Source organism: Phyllobates terribilis, unplaced genomic scaffold (assembly GCF_046119375.1).
Source record: "Phyllobates terribilis strain yellow unplaced genomic scaffold, ASM4611937v1 Scaffold_5__5_contigs__length_657084704, whole genome shotgun sequence".
In the NCBI taxonomy this organism is placed as follows: Eukaryota; Metazoa; Chordata; class Amphibia; order Anura; family Dendrobatidae; genus Phyllobates; species Phyllobates terribilis.
This window is the reverse complement of record NW_027362765.1, coordinates 6,433,763-6,460,597: the sequence shown is the minus strand read 5'-3', so window position 1 is coordinate 6,460,597 and position 26,835 is coordinate 6,433,763. Positions and strand designations below refer to the sequence as shown.

At 44.9% G+C, this 26,835-nt stretch overlaps 1 protein-coding gene and 1 long non-coding RNA gene across 3 annotated transcripts in view; both read left to right on the top strand.

Annotated features, from left to right (window-relative positions):
* LOC141271720 (uncharacterized) overlaps positions 1-26,835 on the top strand; it is a 152,239-nt gene that overhangs the window by 12,782 nt on the left and 112,622 nt on the right. Inside the window, exons 4-6 of the mRNA XM_073681816.1 lie at positions 16,756-16,905; positions 17,035-17,214; positions 17,297-17,420. Of these exons, the coding sequence (XP_073537917.1) occupies positions 16,756-16,905; positions 17,035-17,214; positions 17,297-17,420 (454 nt within the window). The remainder of the gene's footprint in view (positions 1-16,755; positions 16,906-17,034; positions 17,215-17,296; positions 17,421-26,835) is intronic.
* Positions 21,126-22,162, top strand: LOC141271724 (uncharacterized). 2 transcript variants are annotated; one of them, XR_012321929.1, is made up of 3 exons: positions 21,126-21,577; positions 21,657-21,734; positions 21,811-22,162. It is a non-coding gene; the product is annotated as an uncharacterized lncRNA (long non-coding RNA). The 2 variants fall into 2 exon arrangements; XR_012321928.1 differs by having other exon boundaries at positions 21,126-21,734.

The following is a 26,835-nucleotide window of genomic DNA, read 5'->3' as shown; positions in this document are numbered from 1 at the left end:
ATATACATATCCAACATAAAAGGGGCACCCGGGCCAGAAATTCATAACCCCACTGACACAGCGGAAGCATTTCATTGCTGTTATAGTTCGCTATATAATATTCATGGACAGTACCACAACATGCCACCTAATATTCTTTAAACAAAAATTGACAAATATATTATGGACACTGCCGTTCCTTCCTTACAGACCCCTGAGCAGGAGATACTAGACAAAACTTTCACTGAGCAACAGATAGGAGAAGCCATTAAATCATTCCCTATCGGGAAGATCCCTGGGCCAGATGGATTCAATAATAGATTTTATAACATGTTTGCACCTCTGTTATTACCATTTTAACTAAAGTGTTCAATAAAATCTCAGAAGACTTTACGCCCCAATCACTTGAAGCTTATATAATGGTTTTATCAAAGCCTGGAAAAGGACCAAATACCTGCCCTAATATTCATCCAATATCATTCATTAATGTAGACGTCAAAATATTTGTAAAATAATTACAACACGGCTCTCCCACTACTTACCCTCAATTGTTAGCAACGATCAGCTTGGTTTTGTTAAGGGTAGAGAAGCTTGTGATAATACAGATTAAAACATTGTTGTTAAATTCACATGCAAAAGCCCAGGGGATCCCAATGTGCCTTGTTTCTGCCTACACTAAAAAAGCATTTGACACAGTGCATTGGACTTTCTTGAAGAGCACCCTACGACAAATTAGGTTGGACTCTTTCTTGTTATCTAAAATTCTATCCTTATACACTGACCCTAAAGCGATAGGGTAAACGGCCTTCTATCTGACACATTTTCTATTAAAAAGGGGACGAGACAAGGGTGTCCCTTATCACCTCTCCTATACACATTGGTGATGGAACATTTAGCGGTAGCATTACACACAAATCCAGATATTAGTGGAGTTACTATAGACTCACATCACTATAAACTAGCTCTACATGCAGACGACTTGTTCCTCTATGTTTCAAACCCAATTATCTCATTTTTTCTATAATAAAAGATTTAAAAGAATTCGTCCATGTAAGCAATTTTAAAGTCAACTACTCTAAAACAGAAGCCATGAACATAACTTTTAACCCTGAACTGACACAATAACTAATTTCTAACTTTCCCTTTAAGTGGCAGAAAGATGCTATTAAGTACCTGGGTATACAAATTCTGGGGAACTTGGATAATCTGTATGATTTAAACCCCATCCTTGAACAAACGATTCAAAATCGAATTAATTAGAACTTAAAACCCTTGTCCTGGTTTAATCGTGTTAATGTGATCAAAACTGGCATTTTACCAGATCTTCTTTATATATTTCATACCGTTCCGGTCTGCGTTCCTCAGACCTTTTTCTCCCTTCTCAACAATTCTAACAGCAAGTTTGTATGGGGAACATCGAGGCCTAGGATACGTGTTACAATATTGTGTCGTCCCAAAGAATAAAATGGGGTACTAATCTGTCAGATCTGAAAAAAAAAATCCCATCAATCTTTGATTCTTATGAGAGCAGTGGACTGATTTAGGTCTATGGAAAATAAGCAGTGAATGAAACTGGAAGAGGACCCCTCTCTCTGGACACTCACATCTCAACCTTGGATTGACAAAATACATGGAGAAACTAAACTATTAGGCTGTGTGCCCACTATGCGTTTTTCAAGCGTTTATGCTGCAGGGCCATCGGAAGGTAAGTATAGATTTTTTTTTTACATTCTTTGGGGGTCACACTATATACATGCCGGTTGCATGGATTTATATAGTGTGAACAAGTTGTCAAGCACTTTTCCAAGTGATGCTAAAATCGCTTGATAACCCGCATGCGGAAATGCATGTGAAGAACGCTTCACAACCGCATGTCCCTGGCAGGAAAACGCATGTACAATCCGCATGCATTTTTTCTGTCAGGGAGATGCAGAAACGCTGCAGAAATTTTCTGTTTCATTTCTACGTCGTGGGCACATAGCCTTAATAATACTCACTCAACACTTTTTGCATACATGGGAGCAAGTCCTAATCTCATCATCTATATCACATAGGTTGGGTCCATTAACATCCTTGTTTGACAACCCAGATTTCCCACCTACTTCAGGTGTGGACTCCTTTCTAATCTAGGCAAGATTTGATTGGGTTAGATTGAGACATATTCTTATTGGATCAGGCTCTTTTTCTTCCTTTACATAACTTGGTGGCTCCTGACCAGGTAGGGGTCTATCCTGCTTGGCTTATTTCCAGCTCAGGTCATTTATAAATTCTCACATATTTCTGACTAGTATAAAGGATGAACTCACTCTGTTTGAACCCTTAATCACTCAAGTAGGTCCTTGTGTTAGAACCTTGCTGTTAGTTTTTTTTTCCTTTGCTGGTCACATGACCTTGTTGGCCTATTTAGTCCTGCTCCGCCCTTCTGGCTTTGCTGGACTTCATTGTATATCTACTTTCTAGCTAGCCTGTGCTCTGTATCTAACTCTGTTAGTTTGCTTGGTCTACGGACCTCTATGTTCTATCTATTTTGTTTGTTTCGTCTGTCTGCTACTATTTCTGTTAGGAGGTGTCCCATATTCCTCCCAGTCCTTAGTACTTGTAGGGATTCCCTCCCCACATCTATAGGTCTCCGTACAGACTAGATTAGGACTTTAGCAGGTCTGATCGCAGGATCAGGTTCCCTGTTACATCGTAGGGATTCAGCTGAGTCCTATAGTAGGGACAGATCTCCTCTCTTTCCTTAGATTTGGTAGCAGAACATAACAGTAAGTCCAGCCAGCAAATTCTCTAAGGAAAGATTTTTCTGTTCCATCATGGTGTCGGTTCAGGATTTGGCTCATCGCCTGCAGGGACTCTCTCTGGAGGTGGCCGAGCTCCGTCAGCACGTGAGTAACTGTCCTGGAGCACATTTCTTGGAGCCTAAGGTATGTTTGCCGGATTTATTTTTTGGTGAACACCGAGAATTTTTTTCATTTAAAAATGCTTGCTTATTGTATTTTCATTTGAGACCTAAGTCCTCTGGGGATGAATCCCAGCGCGTAGGGTTCATAATGTCACTTTTGCGCAAAGAGCCTCAGGAGTGGGCCTTTTCTTTGCAACCTAGTGATTCATGCTTCAGATCAGTGGATAGTTTTTTTTCTGCTTTGGGACTATTATATGATGATCCTGACCGTGTCGCATCAGCTGAGACTGAGTTGAGACGTTTAAAACAAGGATCGGGTAATGTGGAAAAATATTGTACACATTTTCGTCGTTGGTCCACTCAAACAGGGTGGAACGATTCTGCTCTGAAAAGTCTATTTCTTGCTGGGCTCAGTGAAAGGGTTAAAGACCTGCTAATTGCTTATCCTACACCTGAGGATTTGCAACAGGCTATGCAATTAGCTATACGGGTGGATAGAAGACTGCGTGCTAGGGTTAATGAGAGCAAATCCTCTGCTATGTCAGTTTCTGGTTATGATAATGTGTGTACTAACAGTGGTGAACCGATGGAGATTGGATCGGTGGCACCTCGCTCTCAAGAAAAAGACCGTCGTTTTTCGGAAGGCTTGTGTTTCTATTGCGGGAAATCTGGTCATTTGATTAAAGGCTGTGAGCTTCGTATGAAGAAAGAAAAAAAAATGGTCAGTCACGCCCGTATTGCCTGTTTAAATTCCAAGGGTATATTTTTAGCTGCTTCCACGATTGCTCAGGAAAAATTGATGGAATTTCGGGTGTTTGTTGATTGCGGGTCTACACTGAATGTAATTGATGGGGGATTCGTGGAAAAACTCAATTTAAAACCTGAACCTTTATCATCCCCCATTGCTGTGGTTTCTGTGGATGGCTCCCCTTTGAAGAATATTACTCTCAAGGTCAGTGAATTTCCTCTCACTATTAATGGTGTTCACCATGAGAAATTGGATTTGGTAGTGTTGAATAACTTGCCTTCTCCAGTAATATTGGGTTTGCCCTGGTTAAAATTTCACAATCCTGTACTGGATTGGTCTACCAGTGAAATTAAATCCTGGAGCCATAAATGTTATGACAAGTGTTGTAACGGGCGTATTGCAGCTTTGGATAGGGGAGAATTGCCTGTTCCTATTCAGGATTTTTGGAGAGTTTTTTCTGAGAAAGAATCGCAGGTTTTGCCTCCCCATAGAGACTATGATTGTTCTATTGAATTTGTCCCTGGAGCGACTCTTCCTAAAAGTCGTTTATTTAACCTTACTATTCCTGAGAGGAAGGCTTTGGAGGAATACATACAGACAAGTTTGGCCGCCGGTCACATTAGGCCCTCTAAGTCTCCTGTGGCGGTTGGATTTTTTTTTTGTAAAAAAAAAGGACGGCGGTTTACGTCCTTGTCTGGATTTTCGTGAGATTAACAAAATTACGGTACGCAATCCTTACCCACTGCCATTGATTCCTGATCTGTTTAACCAGTTATTGGGGGCCAAGTGGTTCTCTAAAATTGACCTTAAGGGGGCATACAATCTGTTGCGCATGAAGGAGGGTGATGAATGGAAGACTGCTTTTAACACTCCTGTGGGTCATTTTGAGAATCTGGTTATGCCTTTTGGTCTTACTAATGCTCCTGCATTTTTTCAGAATCTGATTAATGACATCCTTAGACCTTTGATCGGTAAAAATGTGGTTGTGTATTTGGATGACATTTTGATTTATTCGCCAGATCTGGAGTCTCATTGGCGGAGCGTGCGTGAGGTATTACAGTTATTAATGGACAACTCGCTTTTTGCTAAGCTGGAGAAATGTGAGTTCGCTGTACAGAGAATTAGTTTTTTGGGCTACATTATCTCCAGCAAAGGTTTTGAGATGGATCCGGTTAAGGTTCAGGCTGTGCAGGAATGGCCTAGGCCTATTGGTTTGAAATCGATACAGAGGTTTTTGGGTTTCGCCAATTACTATAGAAAATTCATAAAAAAATTTTCTAGTATTGTCAAACCTCTGACTGATCTCACCAGGAAAGGTGCTGATGCGGTTCAGTGGTCTTCTGAGGCCATTGAAGCTTTTGTGTATCTCAAGGAGAGGTTCACCTCTGCTCCCATCCTTATGCAGCCTGATGTTACTAGGCCGTTTTTGGTTGAGGTTGATGCTTCCTCTGTGGGGGTTGGCGCAGTATTGTCTCAGGATAACGGGGATGGATTACATCCCTGTGCCTTTTTTTCAAAAAATTTTTCGGAGACTGAACTGAATTACAATATTGGTAATCGGGAATTATTGGCTATTAAACTCGCATTTGAACACTGGCGCCACTTCTTGGAAGGTGCGGAATTTCCCATTCAGGTTCTTACGGATCATAAAAATCTGATATATCTTGATGCTGCCAAGCGCCTGAATGCCCGTCAGGCTAGGTGGGCACTGTTTTTCTCGCGGTTTAATTTCTCCGTTACTTACATCCCTGGTACTAAGAATGTTAAGGCGGATGCCTTGTCTCGCAGTTTTTCTCCCATAGTCGGTGCTGAGAAAGAGGAAAACATTTTACAAGAAGGTGTTGTGATAGCTGCTTTAGACTCCGTTTTGGAAGATGAGATTCTTAAAGCTCAGGAGAATGCCCCATCTAACACTCCTCATGGAAGGTTGTTTGTGCCTGGGACCTTTAGGAGAGATTTGTTTGTTGAGTGTCACGAATCTCGGTTGGCAGGTCATCCCGGAATCTCTGAGACCAAGAGACTGGTGGGTCGCAGTTTTTGGTGGCCTGGATGGCAGAAGGAAGTCATTAAGTGGGTGCGCCAATGTACTATATGTGCTAGATCTAAGTCCTCACATACTCCTGCTGCGGGGTTGCTTTGTCCTTTGGAGGTCCCCAGTGCTCCTTGGACACATTTGGCTATGGACTTTATAACTGACCTTCCCCCCTCTGAGGGTTTTACTGTCATCTGGGTGGTCGTGGACCGTTTTAGCAAGATGTGTCACTTGGTTCCCTTCGTCAAACTGCCCTGCGCTAAAACTCTCGCTAAGGCCTTTGTCAAGGAAATTGTCAGACTTCATGGCGTTCCTACTGACATTGTTTCTGATAGGGGTCCTCAGTTCGTGGCTCGTTTTTGGCGTGCCTTTTGTGACAGGTTGGGAATTCATTTGTCGTTTTCGTCCGGATATCATCCTGAATCTAATGGCCAGACAGAAAGGAAAAACCAGGATGTTGAGCAGTTCTTGCGTTGTTTTGTGGCAGACAATCAAGAGGGGTGGTCTGAGTTTCTGCCACTTGCCGAATTTGCTCTGAACAATCATACATCTTCTTCTGCTGGTTGTTCGCCTTTTTTTTGTTGTTCTGGGAGACATCCGTCGTTTGGGTCGTTCTCCAAGTTGGGATCTGCCGTGCCTGAGGAGGAGAATTTTTCCGGTGATTTGGAAAGAGTTTGGACGGATGTGCGTGGTAATCTTCAGGAGGCCAACAGAAAATCTAAAGACTACTTTGATAGGAAACGACAGGAGGTTTTGTTCGCTGTTGGTGACATGGTTTGGTTGTCCTCTAGGAATCTGCAGTTGAGGATTCCTTCTAAGAAATTGGGTCCCAAGTTTGTAGGGCCCTTTAAGGTGCTTCAGGTTGTCAACCAATCTGCTGTTAGGTTGGAGGTTCCTACCTCCTGGAGAATTAATCCGGTCTTTCATGTCTCTCTGTTAAAAAAAGCTGTTGTGTCGGATGGTGACGCCTCTGCCTCTGTTCCTCCGGTGGTGGAGGACGGGGAATATGAAATTTCTCGCATCCTTGACTCTAGACGGTATAGAGGTAGTTTGCAGTATCTTGTGGCCTGGAAAGGTTTCGGACCCGAGGATAACTCTTGGGTGAGGTCAGATGATGTTTCCGCGTCCAGACTTATCAGAGCGTTTCACAGGAGATTTCCTGATAAGCCTGGTCCTAGGGGATCCGGAGGATCCTCTTAGAAGGGGGGGTACTGTTAGAACCTTGCTGTTAGTTTTTTTTTCCTTTGCTGGTCACATGACCTTGTTGGCCTATTTAGTCCTGCTCCGCCCTTCTGGCTTTGCTGGACTTCATTGTATATCTACTTTCTAGCTAGCCTGTGCTCTGTATCTAACTCTGTTAGTTTGCTTGGTCTACGGACCTCTATGTTCTATCTATTTTGTTTGTTTCGTCTGTCTGCTACTATTTCTGTTAGGAGGTGTCCCATATTCCTCCCAGTCCTTAGTACTTGTAGGGATTCCCTCCCCACATCTATAGGTCTCCGTACAGACTAGATTAGGACTTTAGCAGGTCTGATCGCAGGATCAGGTTCCCTGTTACATCGTAGGGATTCAGCTGAGTCCTATAGTAGGGACAGATCTCCTCTCTTTCCTTAGCTTTGGTAGCAGAACATAACACCTTGTACTAAACTTTTATCTTATATACACAAAGGGACACTATATACTGTGTTCCAAATTATTATGCAAATAATATTTTCTCAGATTTTCCCAAATTACCTATATGAATTGCAGTCATTGTAATTTTCCAGTCCAATAACTATTAGAGTACAATTGAAAGGTTTTTGTACAAACTGCCTATGATAACAGTATATTTTTTAAAAAATAAAAAACCCAAACTGCACTCAAAATGCATGTTCCAAATTGTTATGCACAGCAGAGTTTTCAACCTTTTCAATTTAATAAAGAACAAAAAAATGGTCATTTTTGAAATTATAAGCATTAGCAGGTTATTACAAACTGAAATCAAACAGTTTTCAACTCAAAACTTTATTCTAGGTGATGTTACATTTGCACATAGGACCGCTTGTTCGAAAGGAGCTTCTGAACTCTCTCGTCCATTGAATTTGTCAGGTTTTGGATGGTTTCTCCTTCAATTGTTTTGCATGAGGACAGAATACCCTCCCAGAGCTGTTGCTTAGATGTGAACTGCCTCCCGCCATCATAGACACTCCTTTTGATGATCTATCCAGTGAAGGACCTGCGATGACGTCATTGAGTCATGTGACAGGTCACGCGACCGCCAACGTCAGCGGTCGCGTGACCTGTCACATGACTCAATGATGTCATGTCAGGTCCTCACACCACCGTGGCCCGCCCATCACACCGCACGCATCACTGAGGAGGCCGGGGGACATCGGAAGGTAAGTATAATCTTTATTTTTTATTTTAAATTCTTTTTTTTACAGTTTCTATTGTACCCGGGTCTGGAGGAGAGTCTCCTCTTCTCCAGGCCCGGGTACTATCCGCACATTGAATCGCTTCATATCCGCGTGTGCAGCCTGAAGGGCGCAGATTTATAATATTTAGGGGGTTGTGAAATGATATATCTGCAGGACATCTATCTATTATCTATCATATCTCTAGCTTCTTTCTATCGATATCTGTATATAAAATTGCTTTCTTAATTTTATAAACCAGCTTTAAGTTACATAAAGCATTATAATAAGTAAAAGACGATGTTAATTGGATGCAGGCGAGAAAAACATGGCACACTCGCATGACACTCGTCCAACTATTCGGGATGAACATCGGAGCGATTTATAATCCGCTGATGTGAACGAACCCTTAGCCGGACTCTTCTGAATATAAAAAGGCCTCCCTCCGTGGAAGGGGTTAAACATACGAGATTTCGGCCTTATAGCTCCTGGTATGAAGTGGATAGCACAATCATATGCCACCATATAGTAGACGTCCGGTAACTGGTGATAATCACCTCATGTGTCGTCTATTTGTCTCCAAGCAGGAAAATCCCACGTTACATTCCACACATAAAACTGTAGAAAAGGCGGCGCGGGGTAATTGTGCCCGTAGTGAGGGGCAAATAATGCCGGAAATGTCACTGACTGCGGAGACGTCTCCATGTAGCGTCTTCACTCCGGATATCACTGTACAGGAGCCGCACTGTTCACACTGTGCATCCACTGAGGCCCCTGATCATGTGACCCCTGACTCCTCCCCTCCTGTGACCTCATCACAGCTCCTGTGCACAGAGCAGCCATATATGTGGTGGCGGCTCTGCAGGTGGAGGTATGTGGAGATCCCCCATTACTGGGCGCAGGGGGCATTAACCCCTTCAGCACGGAGACTCTTTTGGGGTCTCTGTGTGATGTGAACAGTGAAGTAACAGCTGTGGACAGAATGCGGTTTAGCTGGTTCCCGTCCACATTAGATCCATTCAGACGACTGCAGGATGAAGGACAGAAGCCCAGAGAAGTCCTCACACAACGCCATTATTCCTCTCCTAGCTCCAGCACAATAATGTAGATATGCATGCTACCACAAACCACAGGAGTTTTGTTGGCAATAGTAAAAAGGCAAATATTTTATTAAACATATACAGACATGGGACATACAAGAAGGAACAACCCGGCATGAGAAGTGGGGCTGCCTAAATACATATATGTAGATAAACCAATCATAAAGAGTAAAAGTAACAATGGATAAAAACAAGTGCCACAATGTTAAACCCTTCGTGGGATAGTTGTCTGAGTGCTGTATACGGTAAAAGTCTAAAGAAGATTTTGTATATTTAGTATAACAAATCGTATCAGCACATAGACTCCTATAATCAAAATTCAGATCATGATATTGCACACTTACCCATTGTTAAATAGCAGCCACACAAGAAAAAAATCCCCAACGCACGTTTCGCTTTGTGTATTTGATCGCTTCCTCGGGGGGAATGCAGAAAAGGACCTTCCATGCCGATTTAAGTATGTTCAGGACCTGCGATCACATGGTCACAGTGGACCAATCACGTAATGGTATATCGGCGCATGCGCACTGAGCCGTGTGCGTCAGCCGCACCGCCCACGGCCATCAAGGCAGACTGCACGTGTCCGGAAGAGCAGGGTAGGTAACCATAGCTCCCAGACAACAAACAGGCTCCATAAAGATGCCGGGGGCGGAGCGGGGACAACAGACAGCGCAGCACACACGCGCACACCATTCAACACAGATTAATGGCAACAACTAATACATATATTTATAAGAGAAGGCACCAAATGACAATTGTAAATCCAGTCAGAGTGGTATGAATTCATAAATTGAAGGGTGATGCCAATTCATGATGCAGGATAATAAATCAAGCTATGGAAGAAAAAGAAAAAAATAAATATACACAGGACAAGAAGCATAATAAAACATTAAAAATGTGAAAACATAAAAAAATAAAAATAAATGTACCAAAGGGTTACTGTTGTTCACAAAAACGGGGCGAAGCTTAACGTTTCGTTAAGGCCATTGGGAAACATAGTTCCCAGTTCTATTATCCATTTGGCCTCTCTCTGAGCTAGCAGTTTTTTTATATTGCCTCCTCGGATGCCACCATGGATGGCCTCAATTCCCCGTACCATGAAGGTTTTGGGGTTACTATCATGATGTTGCCTAAAATGGCGTGGGATAGTTTTTAAAGAAGGGATGTCTGTCACCGTCCTTGCTGCACCAATGTCTCTCACATGTTCCCTAATCCTCACCCGCATTTCTCTAGATGTGAGTCCGATGTATATTTTTCCACACCCACAGGTTGCATGGTATACAACATTAGAGGTCCCACATGAGATATATTCATTAATTTTATAATTGCGGCTTCCCGAGGAATTAGAGAACTCAGTACTGCGAGAGACATTGGTGCATGCCAGACAGTGACCACATGGCACGCATCCCTTTCTTGGTCCCCTTGACCCAAAAGGATTAAGTTTGGGCGCAATATAGTGACTTTTAACCAGAATATCTTTAATATTTCTGCATCTCCTGGAAGTCATAAGAGGAGATGCTGAAATATACGGAGCCAGTGAAGGTTCAGTCAATAAGATCGACCAATGTCGTTGCATAATTGTTCTCATAAGCGACCAGTCTTGATTATATGTGGAGATAAATCTAGGTGGTCCAAAATTTTCCTTTGATTTAATAATGGGGCCTAACAGTTTATTACGTGGGGTAGCCCTCGCTCTCCTATACCCTTGTTTAACACAACGTTTGCTGTAGCCTCTCTCCGCAAACCGTTGGGAAAGGTCCATAGCCTGTTCCTCAAATTTAGCCTCAGAAGAGCATATCCGCTTCATCCTGAGAAATTGACCAACTGGGACAGCCCTGACTGTGGAAACATTATGTGCTGAATCGGCATGTAATAATGCATTCACTGATGTGGATTTACGATAGACATCAGTTTGGATATATCCTTGTTCGTCTACCTCAAGGGAGATATCCAAAAAATCAATTTTTTTAACACTGTATTGGAAGGTCAGTTTAATGTTAAAGGGGTTGTCATTAAGTTGGTCCATGAATTGCTCCAGCTCAGAGGCGGTGCCTTGCCAAATAATGAAAAGATCATCAATATATCTCAGCCAGCACTGCACATGGTTGGCGGCCCGCGCTCCCGCATCACCAAACAAACACCTCTCCCAGAAACCAAGGAAAAGGTTTGCGTACGCGGGCGCACAGGCCGCCCCCATGGCAGTGCCGCGTCTCTGCAAGTAAAAAGTGTCTTTGAAAACAAAAAAAAAAAATTGTGTGTTAACACAAACCGGAGCAACTCAAGGACCAAATCACCCAATTGGCTGTCCCAGTTTGAACTCCCCAGGAAGAAGCGGACCGCTCTAATGCCATCTTCATGGTCAATGCAGGTGTAAAGGGATTCAATATCCGCAGTAACCAACAACATATCTGATTCCAAAAAGATCCCGTCCACCCTTCCCAGCACGTCCGTCGTGTCCCTAACAAATGACGGTAAGGTTTCCACCATAGGTTTTAAATAGTAATCTATAAACTTACATACTGGTTCACATAACCCATCTATTCCTGACACGATCGGACGGCCGGGAGGGTCAACGGGATCCTTGTGGACTTTTGGAAGGAGGTAAAAGGTTGTGATTTTTGGGTATTTAACCATTAGTCCCTCAAAAATTTGTTTTGTGATAATCCCTTGATCAAAGGCTTCGCAGAGTATGGAGTGCAGCTGAGCCAAAAAAAAGAAGCAAGGGGTGAGAAAGCTAGTTTTTCATAAGTGTTTCTATCTCTCAGTTGTCTGAGAGCCTCTTTCTCATATTTGTTTATAGGCCAGATAACAATATTTCCCCCCTTGTCCGCAGCCTTGAAGACTACATCATCAAGTGCCTGCAGCTCCTTCAAGGCTTGTCTTTGTCTGTAGCTAAGATTACTCTGTCTTGGATCGAGTGTATCCCTTACATCTGTGGATGAAAGTCAAACAAAGACAAATATGGAGGGAAATGATGGCCAAACCCCTATTTTTAGATATAACAAAACTAGATTGGCTGCTAAACGTAAGAATTTGACAAACAATCAACAGGATAAAAAAACTAAGACAAGCCTACAGGTAATTAATTTATCATCACATAATCTCAGTTCAGCACAATGCGAAGTACTAAGTAGAGGTCTGTCCTTTGCACCAACTAACCCATTTCATCTGTTTACAGCCATGAAAGATCTTTATATCTTTTCCCGTAAATTGATCATGAAAAAACTACATAATCGTGGTACATTGGATTTTGGCCTGGATAGTACAGCTGAGCGGGAGGCCCTCTCCATTTTGGAGGAATTATTACAAGAGCAGAGTATTGAGAAACAAGGTATGTTTCCTCAGGATGTTATACCCAGATCAACGAGGTTTCCCCCCTTGTCCCTATGTCCAGCTGTTGAAATCTTCACTAAATTAGTTTTGGATGATTTCAAGAAAATCTCTACACAACCAAGACATAGTAATCTTAGCTACAGACAAAGACAAGCCTTGAAGGAGCTGCAGGCACTTGATGATGTAGTCTTCAAGGCTGCGGACAAGGGGGGAAATATCGTTATCTGGCCTATAAACAAATATGAGAAAGAGGCTCTCAGACAACTGAGAGATAGAAACACTTATGAAAAACTAGCTTTCTCACCCCTCGCTTCTTTTTCGGCTCAGCTGCACTCCATACTCTGCGAAGCCTTTGATCAAGGGATTATCACAAAACAAATTTTTGAGGGACTAATGGTTAAATACCCAAAAATCCCAACCTTTTACCTCCTTCCAAAAGTCCACAAGGATCCCGTTGACCCTCCCGGCCGTCCGATCGTGTCAGGAATAGATGGGTTATGTGAACCAGTATGTAAGTTTATAGATTACTATTTAAAACCTATGGTGGAAACCTTACCGTCATTTGTTAGGGACACGACGGACGTGCTGGGAAGGGTGGACGGGATCTTTTTGGAATCAGATATGTTGTTGGTTACTGCGGATATTGAATCCCTTTACACCTGCATTGACCATGAAGATGGCATTAGAGCGGTCCGCTTCTTCCTGGGGAGTTCAAACTGGGACAGCCAATTGGGTGATTTGGTCCTTGAGTTGCTCCGGTTTGTGTTAACACACAATTTTTTTGTTTTCAAAGACACTTTTTACTTGCAGAGACGCGGCACTGCCATGGGGGCGGCCTGTGCGCCCGCGTACGCAAACCTTTCCTTGGTTTCTGGGAGAGGTGTTTGTTTGGTGATGCAGGAGCGCGGGCCGCCAACCATGTGCAGTGCTGGCTGAGATATATTGATGATCTTTTCATTATTTGGCAAGGCACCGCCTCTGAGCTGGAGCAATTCATGGACCAACTTAATGACAACCCCTTTAACATTAAACTGACCTTCCAATACAGTGTTAAAAAAATTGATTTTTTGGATATCTCCCTTGAGGTAGACGAACAAGGATATATCCAAACTGATGTTTATCGTAAATCCACATCAGTGAATGCATTATTACATGCCGATTCAGCACATAATGTTTCCACAGTCAGGGCTGTCCCAGTTGGTCAATTTCTCAGGATGAAGCGGATATGCTCTTCTGAGGCTAAATTTGAGGAACAGGCTATGGACCTTTCCCAACGGTTTGCGGAGAGAGGCTACAGCAAACGTTGTGTTAAACAAGGGTATAGGAGAGCGAGGGCTACCCCACGTAATAAACTGTTAGGCCCCATTATTAAATCAAAGGAAAATTTTGGACCACCTAGATTTATCTCCACATATAATCAAGACTGGTCGCTTATGAGAACAATTATGCAACGACATTGGTCGATCTTATTGACTGAACCTTCACTGGCTCCGTATATTTCAGCATCTCCTCTTATGACTTCCAGGAGATGCAGAAATATTAAAGATATTCTGGTTAAAAGTCACTATATTGCGCCCAAACTTAATCCTTTTGGGTCAAGGGGACCAAGAAAGGGATGCGTGCCATGTGGTCACTGTCTGGCATGCACCAATGTCTCTCGCAGTACTGAGTTCTCTAATTCCTCGGGAAGCCGCAATTATAAAATTAATGAATATATCTCATGTGGGACCTCTAATGTTGTATACCATGCAACCTGTGGGTGTGGAAAAATATACATCGGACTCACATCTAGAGAAATGCGGGTGAGGATTAGGGAACATGTGAGAGACATTGGTGCAGCAAGGACGGTGACAGACATCCCTTCTTTAAAAACTATCCCACGCCATTTTAGGCAACATCATGATAGTAACCTCAAAACCTTCATGGTACGGGGAATTGAGGCCATCCATGGTGGTATCCGAGGAGGCAATATAAAAAAACTGCTAGCTCAGAGAGAGGCCAAATGGATAATAGAACTGGGAACTATGTTTCCCAATGGCCTTAACGAAACGTTAAGCTTCGCCCCGTTTTTGTGAACAACAGTAACCCTTTGGTACATTTATTTTTATTTTTTTATGTTTTCACATTTTTAATGTTTTATTATGCTTCTTGTCCTGTGTATATTTATTTTTTTCTTTTTCTTCCATAGCTTGATTTATTATCCTGCATCATGAATTGGCATCACCCTTCAATTTATGAATTCATACCACTCTGACTGGATTTACAATTGTCATTTGGTGCCTTCTCTTATAAATATATGTATTAGTTGTTGCCATTAATCTGTGTTGAATGGTGTGCGCGTGTGTGCTGCGCTGTCTGTTGTCCCCGCTCCGCCCCCGGCATCTTTATGGAGCCTGTTTGTTGTCTGGGAGCTATGGTTACCTACCCTGCTCTTCCGGACACGTGCAGTCTGCCTTGATGGCCGTGGGCGGTGCGGCTGACGCACACGGCTCAGTGCGCATGCGCCGATATACCATTACGTGATTGGTCCACTGTGACCATGTGATCGCAGGTCCTGAACATACTTAAATCGGCATGGAAGGTCCTTTTCTGCATTCCCCCCGAGGAAGCGATCAAATACACAAAGCGAAACGTGCGTTGGGGATTTATTTCTTGTGTGGCTGCTATTTAACAATGGGTAAGTGTGCAATATCATGATCTGAATTTTGATTATAGGAGTCTATGTGCTGATACGATTTGTTATACTAAATATACAAAATCTTCTTTAGACTTTTACCGTATACAGCACTCAGACAACTATCCCACGAAGGGTTTAACATTGTGGCACTTGTTTTTATCCATTGTTACTTTTACTCTTTATGATTGGTTTATCTACATATATGTATTTAGGCAGCCCCACTTCTCATGCCGGGTTGTTCCTTCTTGTATGTCCCATGTCTGTATATGTTTAATAAAATATTTGCCTTTTTACTATTGCCAACAAAACTCCTGTGGTTTGTGGTAGCATGCATATTTATCGTATGGAGTGGCATATACTTCCACTTTCTCATATTTTGGGACCCAAATTTGGGTAGAGAGGTTTATTACTATGCACCTGATGAATATATGGTTAACAATAATGTAGATAGTAGTGATAACCGTCCACACATAGAGGACGATCCAGGACCTCAAATAACATAAAACCTTTATTCCTTCATTTTATAACCTTATGTCACAATAATGATGGGACGTCATCAGAAGATTGGAGGAAAGAATCCAGAGAGAATTAAGGTGGAGGTGACGCGTTTCGGAGTGATACTTCTTACCCAGAACCGAAGGTAAGAATGAAACCCGAGCAGGATATAAATGTCTCTGGAGCAGCCGCTCCTGTGCACAGGATGAATGGCGGCATTAATAGATATAATAGATATTATACAAAGAAAGACAATGAAGAAACACAATCATCTTACAGTCATCACAATATGGCCCCTTCACCGGTCTGGTAATGTAAGATCAGATCCGTCCTTCTCTTTATACCCTCCGGTACGATGGATTTGGCCTCAGTGTCCAGGAAGCTTCACGGTTCAGCCATGCTCCTCTGCCATCTCCCCTCCACCTGAACGATTTACCCTTTCACTGCCACAAAACTGAAAGTTCTTGAAGTCACCATTGTGTTCTCTTAGGAAATGTGTGGACACGTTGGAGGGGTTAATGGCCGCGGGATTAGTGGGGTCTCCTATGTGCTCATTAATTCTCATTAATTCTCTGCCTTATTTACGGGAGGAGCAGCCGACATATCTGACATTACATCCCAGACACTGAATACAATATACCACACATTCTCTGCTGCAGGTGATACATTGTATAATGAAAGGTTTTATTTAATGTGATTAAATCTATTTCTTGTGTTCGGCATATTTACATGGTGGACATTTATCAATGCCGAATCTGTGAAACCCAGAGGTGTAAGCCAGGTTCTCGTTATGTGTTTCTCTTGCGATTAAACCAGGAGACAGGAGTTGTGAAAGGGTCGGGGCCGAGAACAAACAACCATCTCATAAAACCATCAGATACCCATCTTGTGAGAAAGGTATTGAGCTGCAGACTCCAAGGAAGAAACTGCTTGTTGTCTGTGGCTTAAAATATATAGGTTTTATTACTAGATGTAAAGCAGAAAACTAAATACTGTAAAATAATAAATCTCATATGTTTCCCTTATTATCTCCAGTAATTGTATTATTACACAGGATTTTTATGATGTTACATCGGCTCATCATCTTCTCATTCAGGTCTCTACAATATCGGATCCTCTCAGTGAAGATCTTCTATATAAGAGAATTTTCCTGATTTACCAATCAAAGATGGATATGGACAGAGACAAGATGGTGGAGAGGATATTCCACCTCACCCTAGAGATCCTCTTCCGGCTTACTGGAGAGGTGAGAGATTCTGATGACGTCACATTACATCATTCTTATCTATGGGAATAACAGATGGACAGAACTGGAGAGGTGAGGACTCTGGAAATGTCTGGAGTGAGATTTATTAATGTGTCTCTACATAACCAGGATTACACAGTAGTGAAGAAGACCTCTAGTGAGCGCTGTCAGGACCCTGTGTCTGAGGGATGGGGAAGACCCCTGAGCCCAATCACAGGGCCTCCACCTCACCCCTTCATACATGAGGACATCAATGACCAGAAGATCCTAGAACTCACCTACAAGATGATTGAGCTGCTGACTGGAGAGGTGACACTGCTGGGAATGCTGGGACATTATACAGTAACACTATGAAGGGATCGGGGGATGACGATATCATTGTATGTGTCAGGTTCCTATAAGGTGTCAGGATGTCACAGTCTATTTCTCCATGGAGGAGTGGGAGTATTTAGAAGGACACAAAGATCTGTACAAGGACATCATGATGGAGGTTCCCCAACCCCTCACATCACCAGGTAATAGACAGGACTAAATACACACGGCCTATAATTATCTGTATGTAAAGAATGAATTCAGTCCCTGTATGTGTTTCCTCCAGATCTATCCAGTAAGAGGACAACACCAGAGAGATGTCCCCGTCCTCTTCTTCCACAGGACTGTAAACAAGAAGATCTCAGTGTTCTTCAGGATCATCAAGTAGATGGAGAGAAGGTTTTATATGATCTCCCCTATGATGTGTAGACGGCTGTGAAGGTCTTGTGCTCAGTCTTGTTTTATCCACCAGTATTATATGTTTTATACTTGTGTAATGAGAACGGTGGAGATAGCAGGATTAGAGCTGATCATAGATGTGACTTCTCCATCTGTCTGTGACTTTTACAATATTTGTTTCAGGGTGAAAATCTGACCCATATTAATACTACAGAGACATATGTGAGGGGTGATGAGGGGTGTAATGAGGAGATTCCTACATATGACTACCCAGGTGAGTAGTAACCACTAAATGCAGAGAAGTCACAGATTCTTCTCAGTCATCGGCTGTGGCTGCTTTATCAGTAGTGTTGTCCGGCCGTATCACAATCGTGTGATCACCATTTTGCCTCTAGATCAAAACGTTCTCCTCCACCCAAAACAAAACTGTTCAAATGACTTTGGGCATTGAAAGTCCTTTCTGTGCTGCTGAATGTCCTCATATGGTCCCTACAAGACCAGGTCCAGTCTTTCTGACCAAACTTTGCTTTTATAATCGACAACATTAAATGTGCAGTGAGGCCAAGTGTGAATTTCTGTGCAATAACAACAGAGTTTCCCTTTATCCTGACTTTACAATTTATTTTAAAAGCAACTAACTTCAAATAGTATTGCGATAAACTACATAAAAACATTTCACCTGCGCCACGATATATCTCTAAGCTAAATTTAAGACGCCTCATCTCTGCAGTATTACAAAAAGTTCACTTTAAATGTGTAATATTTCTTCTTGACACTCATCTGACAGAAAATATTGTCCCTTACGATAGTTTAGATTACCAAGAGCCCCCCAGCCCCCTACTCTAATTACCCCAGAGAGGTTTCACCACTAGTTACTCACTATTTACTGATGAAAACTGTTGAGTTTGATCATTTCAGTAGATGTTATTGTCTATAGTCACAGTTTTGACTACAGCAGTTAGTTCCCAAAATACTCTGATTAATCCACTTCCCGCTGCCGGTTTTGTGTTCCTATCAGTGCCCATTTTTTATATCTGACGTGTGTCACATTATATGGTGATATCTTTGGAATTCTTCACAAAGGATAATAAGAAACAGATACACCTTACAAATTATTTTCCGGTTGTATCCTACTATCTGGGCACATGGCAGGTTAAGAAGGGAAGGAGCGCCATTTAGCTATTTGAATGCAGATCTTGCTGGAATAGTTTTCAGACACAATGTATTGGGGGCGCTGTTCATGGTCACCTGGCAGCTCAAAAGATGGTCACCATGAACAGGCTTGGCGCTATCTACTCTGTTTTCTCCGTATCTGGACTTACACAGAGACCCCTAGGCTTGGGCCATGGTGCTACCTGCTGTTCTGCGGTGTGAGATGGGAAGAAGAATAGTCAGGTAGCCGGGTCAGAACCAGGAGAGCAGAGAAAATGCAAAATCAGAAGACACAAGAGTAGTCAGTAAACGGGCCGGGGTTACAACAGGAGACAAATACACAAGCCGGGAGCTGAGCACAGAGGACTGAACCAGAGGAGAACAAGGCTGTATTTGGCAGCTTCCGGCAATATGCTTCCAGCTTTAGTAGGGTGTGGTGCTTTCCAGTTGGCTGAAGTAGGGAGCAGATTACTTCAGCTGGACAGCATACACACCCATACTGCCAGACTGGATGGTACTACAGGTCCCAGGCAACCTAATCTTAGTGGCTGGACAGGGCCTGTGCCGCCCAGAGCTTCTGGTTCTGACGTCTCCTCCATCACCAGCGCTGCCTGCAGAATGAATAAGGTGGCGCTTGGTGACAGAAGCTGACGTCGCAGGAGCAGGTCCCAGTGGAGATGGGTCACACCATATGCAGAAGCCCTTACTATGACAAAAGGCAGAAAACTAGAGCAGTAGAAATCCCCATAAAGTGACCCCATTTTGGAAATTATAACCGTGAATGAATTAATCTTTAGAAGTAGGGAATATTTGGACTCTACAGGTACTTTATCGGAAATTAGCACTCAGTGGATGTTGCAGAGTGAAAATTGTGCATTTGCCATTTTGTTACCCAACACATAGTGCCCAGATTGTGCTCCAGGAGACACATGACTTGCCCAGGGTGATATGGGGGAAGCTCGGTACCCGGGCCTTGACCTTCTGTGGGATGTCACGGCTGTCGGCTCCCGGCCCGTACCCTGGGGTCACTCTTTAAAAGGGGGTTTGTTAACAGTTTTGTCTTGTGACGCCACCTGTGGTTCCCAGTAATGAGTACCGGCGCTGCTGCAGACCTCCGGGGGTGATGGGATGGCAGCTGGAATGTTTCTGCTCCCCACAGGCGGAGCGGGCCCCCAGGGCAGAGTTGATGGAAGGGATGCAAGTGAGAGGTGGCCCGGTCGGGTCAGGGGGAATGATGGTCACGCACACAGGGGATTCGCTTCAGTACCTTTACTGGTGTAACGGCAGGTATGGTCCAGGGTACCTAGTAGGAAGGGTGCACTTCTGGACTCTCCCCAGTGAGCAGGTAGTAGGCCTCCTGGTCCGTTTCTTCCTTTCTCTAAAGCTTCTGGCCAGCCTGGAACTAGGCCTAGCTTCTATGCTGTTTCACTCTCTCACCTGTCTGCTTGGTAATAGAACTTTTCTCCGGCTACCACTATCCCTGGACGCTGGGGCTTTCGTGGTTCCTAGTTCTGTAAAATGATGGTAGCTTCAGGTTGACCAGGGATCTGGAATCCTCCTGGTATGCCGGTTGTCCCTACTGGGTGTAGAGGACCCTGTAGACGCGGACCCGGTGTCCGGCTTGTGTCCTGGGGTGAGCTTCAGATGCTCCTCTGCCCCCTTAACTCCTCTTTCCTCTCCTTGCCTCGGCCACACTCGGGGCCCTCAACACAGCAGCAGACGTGCTGCTCCTTCACTGATCTAAAGTGTCAGCACACTCCGACTACCTAACTCCACCCTCCAATATATATATTCCTAAGATGGGCCTGAGTGGGGACTTGTTCTTTGTGGGATGAGTGGAAGTTTTTATTGGTATTATTTTCCCCAACATAACAGGTTCATCCTATGAGGTTTTCTATTAGACTGTGAACTTTCATTGTCTTGCTGAATAATTAATATTTTTACAGAGAGTTTAAGTAGAAATGTTAAAAAATATAAAATTCAAGGATATTTTATTGAAAAATAATAATTGATTTTTATCATAGCAGATGACTGTACCAGGAGATCAGAGGGACAGCTGACATCTTCAATTTTTAAATCAGATGATCTTGAGATCCCACAGGATACAATTGAAGTGAATACCATTACTCCAGATATCCCATCATCCCTTCACAGCAAAGATCTGTCATCTGATCCTTTGAAACAGGTCCGGTCTTCTGATACATTACCGACTACTAAGGAAAATCATAGTCACAAACTAAGCACTAAAAAACAAACTGCTCATATAGCAAAGACGCCATACAAAAGTCCTCAGTGCTATCCGTACCAACCTCATTGCGAGACATCACGTGACCTGACGTCACGCGGGTCCTAGCCCGGACGAAAAGGTACCGCCATATCTGGGTGCCCGCCTCCACTGGAGCCTCTGGCCGGGACTCCGTGTACGGCGAGACACCCACACTGCAGAGCGTCATACGCTCCCACCCGCAGGTCAGTAAAGTGACAGGCGCCTGGAACGACCACCGACTACTGCCAGCTAATACCGCTACCACAAGGTACGTGATCGGTACCGTTAAGCTGCTGTCTGTCACGCACGACCTCAACCACATTGCGTGCCACCTTTTACTATCAGTAAACCAACGTTAGTCTAAAGTACTGGCTGCCCATCCCTGTCAGCCATCTACTGACAGACCACCTTGGAGCAGAAAGAACACAATCATTTCATGCTCGTCCTGCATACAAGTGATTAGCAACTCTCAATTTTATCCGCCAATCCAGGTACTCACAGGATTGCGCTTTCCAGGAGAGAAACACCACTTACCAACTCAGGGTAATTCACCACATCACCACCCAGTTACCATTCTGAATTTAGTATAATTCCTATTTATAATCTTTTAACCCTTACCCAGATACAGTGTAAAGCCAGCAGTGACCTAATGACCTTGGAGCCAATTACACCTGTGCCTTCACTCCTTCTATAAATCCAGGTAAAACCCTGTTATACCGCTATTAACATATCAACCCTGAGTATGCTCCTCCTTACTTTCTCCTCTGTCCCTACAGACAGCTGACCTACAGCATCCCTACGGATCTGAAGCCACCACTAGAACCGCCCTCTCACACCAAGCTCTAATACTCCACATTAATATTATAACCTATGTAAAAATCAAATAGTGATTAGGGCATCCTCTAACTGCCATTCCCTTTCCTTTCAGGTGATCCTCACCCAACATCAAGCCTCCTACCCACTAACCCCATCTAGCACGTTCCAATCAGGAATTTGTCTACTATGTGGTTTTAAAACGAACTTGGTCAGCCATCTCTAGTCTGACAATTTTATTCTACATGTGCTTTTAGACAAACTACTATTTGAGCCTTTTTAACCACTGAATAAAATAATATAAGTTTTACCTCACCCTCTCATAGCCTGTTTATTAGTACCTAAAGCTGACCAGGACCAGCGCAGGTACTCTATACACTTACTACTTAAACCCTTGCAGTCTTTTTTGGTTTACTGCGCGTATCAGCAGCAGGTCACGGTTGTGAGTCCACCAGCGCCCCCTAAATATTATTTATATAATAAAACATCACATTTACAGGATTTAAAAAAACACCCCCAACCCTCCCCACCAGAACCCCCCTTTTCATCCCTTACCCATCTGATTTTGCATAAGACTGTCGTCCCTCCTTGACGTACAAATACCAAATGTATCATGAATTGCACAACATTCTATCCATCCTATTATGTTGCTATTAAAGAACTAGCATATCAAATATTATGTCTCTGACCAACTCATCCAACACCACACTTGAGCATTTAACCCAATTCCCCGACTGTTTCCCCAGCTGAAAACTGCTGTTCACAAACGCCCTCCATCCAACCTCACTGAGCTTGAGCTGTTTTGCAAGGAAGAATGGGCAAGAATTTCAGCCTCTCAATGTGCAAAACTGATAGAGACATACCCCAAGCGACTTGCAGCTGTAATCGCAGCAAAATGTGGCGCTACAAAGTATTAACTCAAGGGGGCCGAATAATATTGCTCGCCCCACTTTACAGTTTTAAATTTGTTAAAAAAGTTTAAAATATCCAATAGATTTCGTTCCACTTCACGTTTGTGTCCCACTTGTTGTTGATTCTTCCCCAAAATATTAGAATTTTATATCTTTATGTTTGAAGCCAGAAATGTGGCAAAAGGTAGAAAAGTTCAAGGGGGCCAAATACTTTCACAAGGCAGTGTAAGATGCATAATTGTTATATGGGCACTGCGGCTATTGTGACTGTCAAGTTTTATTATATATATTTTATATTATTTTCTATGGGAAAAATGTGGGCACTGTTTTCGGGGGCACAGTTTTACCATCTAAGGGTACAAAGGAGGCATTTTACTTTGTAAGAGGCACATTGGTGGGCATTATTATGTGAGCAATAAGAGGATCAGGAATAGGGACACAGCAGTGGTTCAGCATTGGGGTGACAGCGGGATGAGGAGTTTGTGCAGGTTGGGAATAGATGGGGACGGTGCTGGAGGTGTGAGAAGTCAAATGTTTCTTTGTTGTAATCTCTGCAGATGTTGCTGGAGAAGTTGTGATATCGGCCCGGCCCAGATGGAAAAGACGGGAAAAGTGAACGACTCCATCAGAAAGAAAACGTCAGCTGTGAGTTAATTTAATATAACATATATGTAGCATCGGCGTCCCTGCCCTCTGCTAGGCAGGGACGCCGTCCCTCTTACCTCCGCGCTCCTCACGTGGGTCCCTCCAGCGCTTCTCTCTCTCGCCCCCCGGCTCCTGGCGCGGCTTCTCCCTGTGCTCCGTTCCCTGCTGTGGCCGGCGCGCGTCCCTCCTCCAGCAGAGTGCTTAGGGCGCGCGCGCACACACTCCCCCCCTCTTAAAGGGACTGCGCGCGTCTTCCTAAAAAGTCCCCGGCCAATGGCCAGAGGACTTCCCACATTTAAGGCACCTCCTCCAAAATGGAGGTGCCCGTGCAACAGTTGTCGCACTGTGTCTTCACCTCTGCTTCAGCCCTCTGGTCCCTCCGCTAGCCTGACTAGTCCAGCCTGATTCCTGCCTGTCACCTGTCTGCTACCTGGAAGCACCTGCCAGCACCCGCTGAGTCTATCTTCCTGCTTACCTGGGAGCACCTGCCAGCACCCGCTGAGTTTATCTACCTGCTTATCCGGAAGCGCCCACCAGCACCTGCCGCGGCTATCCACCAGCTTACCCGGAAGCACCTGCCAGTACCTGCCGTGTCGATCTGCCCGCTGGGTTGAAGGTACCTGCCGTCTACCCAGAGACTGTCCCCGTCACTTGCCGTGACCACCTGCCTGTCTACCCGGAGACTTTCCCCGTCACTTGCCGTGACCACCTGCCTGTCTACCCAGAGACTGTCCCCGTCACTTGCCGTGACCACCTGCCGGTCTACCCAGAGACTGTCCCCTGTCACTTGCCGTGACCACCTGCCTGCTTACCCAGAGACTGTTCCCGTCACTTGCTGTGACTACCTGCTTGACTTCCCTGGGAGTCACCCGCTTCCTTACAAGGACTTCCCCTTTGTATTGAAGCTCAGAGGTTCCACCTCCCGGTCCCGTTACAGTTTGCTCGGGCCATGGAACCCGGTGGCACCCAAGCTCCCTCGCTCTCGGACCTATGCCATGAACTTTCCCGTCAGAGGTCCCAACAGGAGTCCATCCTGAGCCACCTGCGTAATGTTAACTCCCGCCTGGACACACTGACTGCCTCATCGGGACCTGCTTCCAGTCACACGACTCCTACCCCGGCAGCGTCGCTGCCCATCAATACCATGGCATCCCTTCCCGGTCCCCGCCTATCCGCCCCGCCTCGTTTTGGTGGAGACCCCGGTCTGGCACGAGGCTTCATTAACCAGTGCACCCTGCACTTCGAACTTTTGGCACACCAATTCACCACCGACCGGGCCAAAGTGGCCTTCATCATGTCCCATCTCACTGGGGAGGCACTGGCTTGGCTAAATCCCCTATGGGAAAGAGGAGACCCCCTGGTGTCCAACCTGCCAGCCTTTCTCACGGCTTTCTGGAAAGTCTTCTACGAACCAGGACGAAAGACCTCATGCGCCTCCTCTCTGCCACACCTCCGCCAAGGGAGTCTCACCGTGGGCCAATATGCCATACAGTTCCGTACCCTTGCTTCCGAGCTTACCTGGGATAACGAGGCCCTGGTGTCCGTCTTCTGGGAAGGCCTATCCGGCCGGATTAAAGATGAACTCGCCGGTCGGGACATTCCAACCTCCCTGGATGACTCAGTAACACTTGCCACCCGGATTGACATCCGGTTCCAGGAGCGTACCAAAGAGGTCATCTGTGAGAGGAGGTTTCCCCGCCTTGCTCCCACTTTCCAGAGACCCATCTCTTCCTCTGTAACTCCCCGGGCGCACTCGCCAGAGTCCATGCAGGTCGACCAGACCAAGATGGTCAAAACCCGTCAAGAGTCACGCCGTGACAAGGGGAGCTGTTTCTATTGTGGCAGTAAGGAGCACCGGATCCGTTCCTGCCCGGAGAGGCCTGGAAACGCCAGTGTCTAGGATCGCTCGGAGAGGTCATCCTAGACAAGAGTAAACCCTCTCCATCTCTGATGCTGTCGGTCTCTATCATCTGCGGGGAGAACCGCTACTTTGAACTAGCTCAACTCGATTCTGGAGCTGTCGGAAACCTCATTTCCCAGTCCCTGGTAGAGAAATACCGCATTCCCACTAAACCTTTGGCTGAACCCTTATCTGTCGCCTCCGTGGATGGAGGGCTCTTACCGCTAACCATCCAACTCATCACCGAACCCATAACTCTGCAGGTGGGAATGCTGCACTCTGAGAGGATTTTCTTCCATGTTCTACCTGGACTCTCTCATGCCCTCTTGTTAGGCCTTCCTTGGCTCCAGAGACATGCACCCATGCTGAATTTGCAGACCGGAGAAGTCCTTCTCTGGGGGCAGGACTGTCATAAGACTTGTTTAGTTCCTGTTCGTCCTGCTCGTCCTTCTCCTACTCCAGCCAATCTACCCGGTCTACCGGTTCCTTATTGGTCTTATGCTGATGTTTTCAACAAGAAAGAAGCAGAGACATTACCCCCCCATAGACCATACGATTGCCCAATCGACCTGGTACCCGGCGCTACTCCACCCCATGGGCGTATTTACCCGTTGTCCGCTGCCGAGACCCAGGCCATGTCTGAATATATCGAGGAAAATCTGGCCCGGGGAATTATCCGGAAATCTACCTCCCCGGCGGGAGCAGGCTTCTTCTTCGTTAAAAAGAAGGATCGCTCACTTCGTCCTTGTATAGACTATAGAGGTCTTAACCAGATCACGGTGAAGAATAAATACCCCCTTCCGCTCATTCCTGAATTATTTGACCGTCTGAGGGGTGCCAGAATCTTCACCAAGCTGGATCTCCGTGGGGCATATAACCTGGTCTGTATCCGCCAGGGGGATGAATGGAAGACGGCATTCAACACCCAGGATGGCCACTATGAATACCTCGTAATGCCCTTCGGCCTCTGTAATGCTCCCGCCGTCTTTCAAGAGTTGGTCAATGACATCTTCCGTGACCTTCTCTACTCCTGCGTGGTGGTGTACCTGGACGACATCTTGATCTTCTCTCCGGATCTTCCCACACACCGGAGGGACATTCGTCAGGTCCTGCTCAGGCTCAGGCAGAACCATCTCTACGCAAAATTTGAGAAGTGCCTCTTTGAGCAGACCTTGCTTCCATTTCTGGGCTACGTCATCTCCCAGACTGGCCTACGAATGGATCCTGAGAAACTTTCTGCCATCCTGAAGTGGCCCCGACCGGAGGGGTTGAAGGCTATTCAGCGGTTCCTGGGCTTCGCCAATTACTACCGCCTCTTCATTCCGCACTTCTCTTCCCGGACTGCCCCTATCTCCACGCTCACCCGTAAGGGCGCTAGTCCCAAAGAATAGCCGCCCGAGGCTGAAGAGGCCTTCCTTTCTTTGAAACAAGCTTTCTCCTCCGCTTCTGTGCTGCACCGTCCGGACTACAACAAACAATTCTTCTTAGAAGTAGATGCTTCCTCCTCCGGAACCGGAGCGGTGCTCACCCAA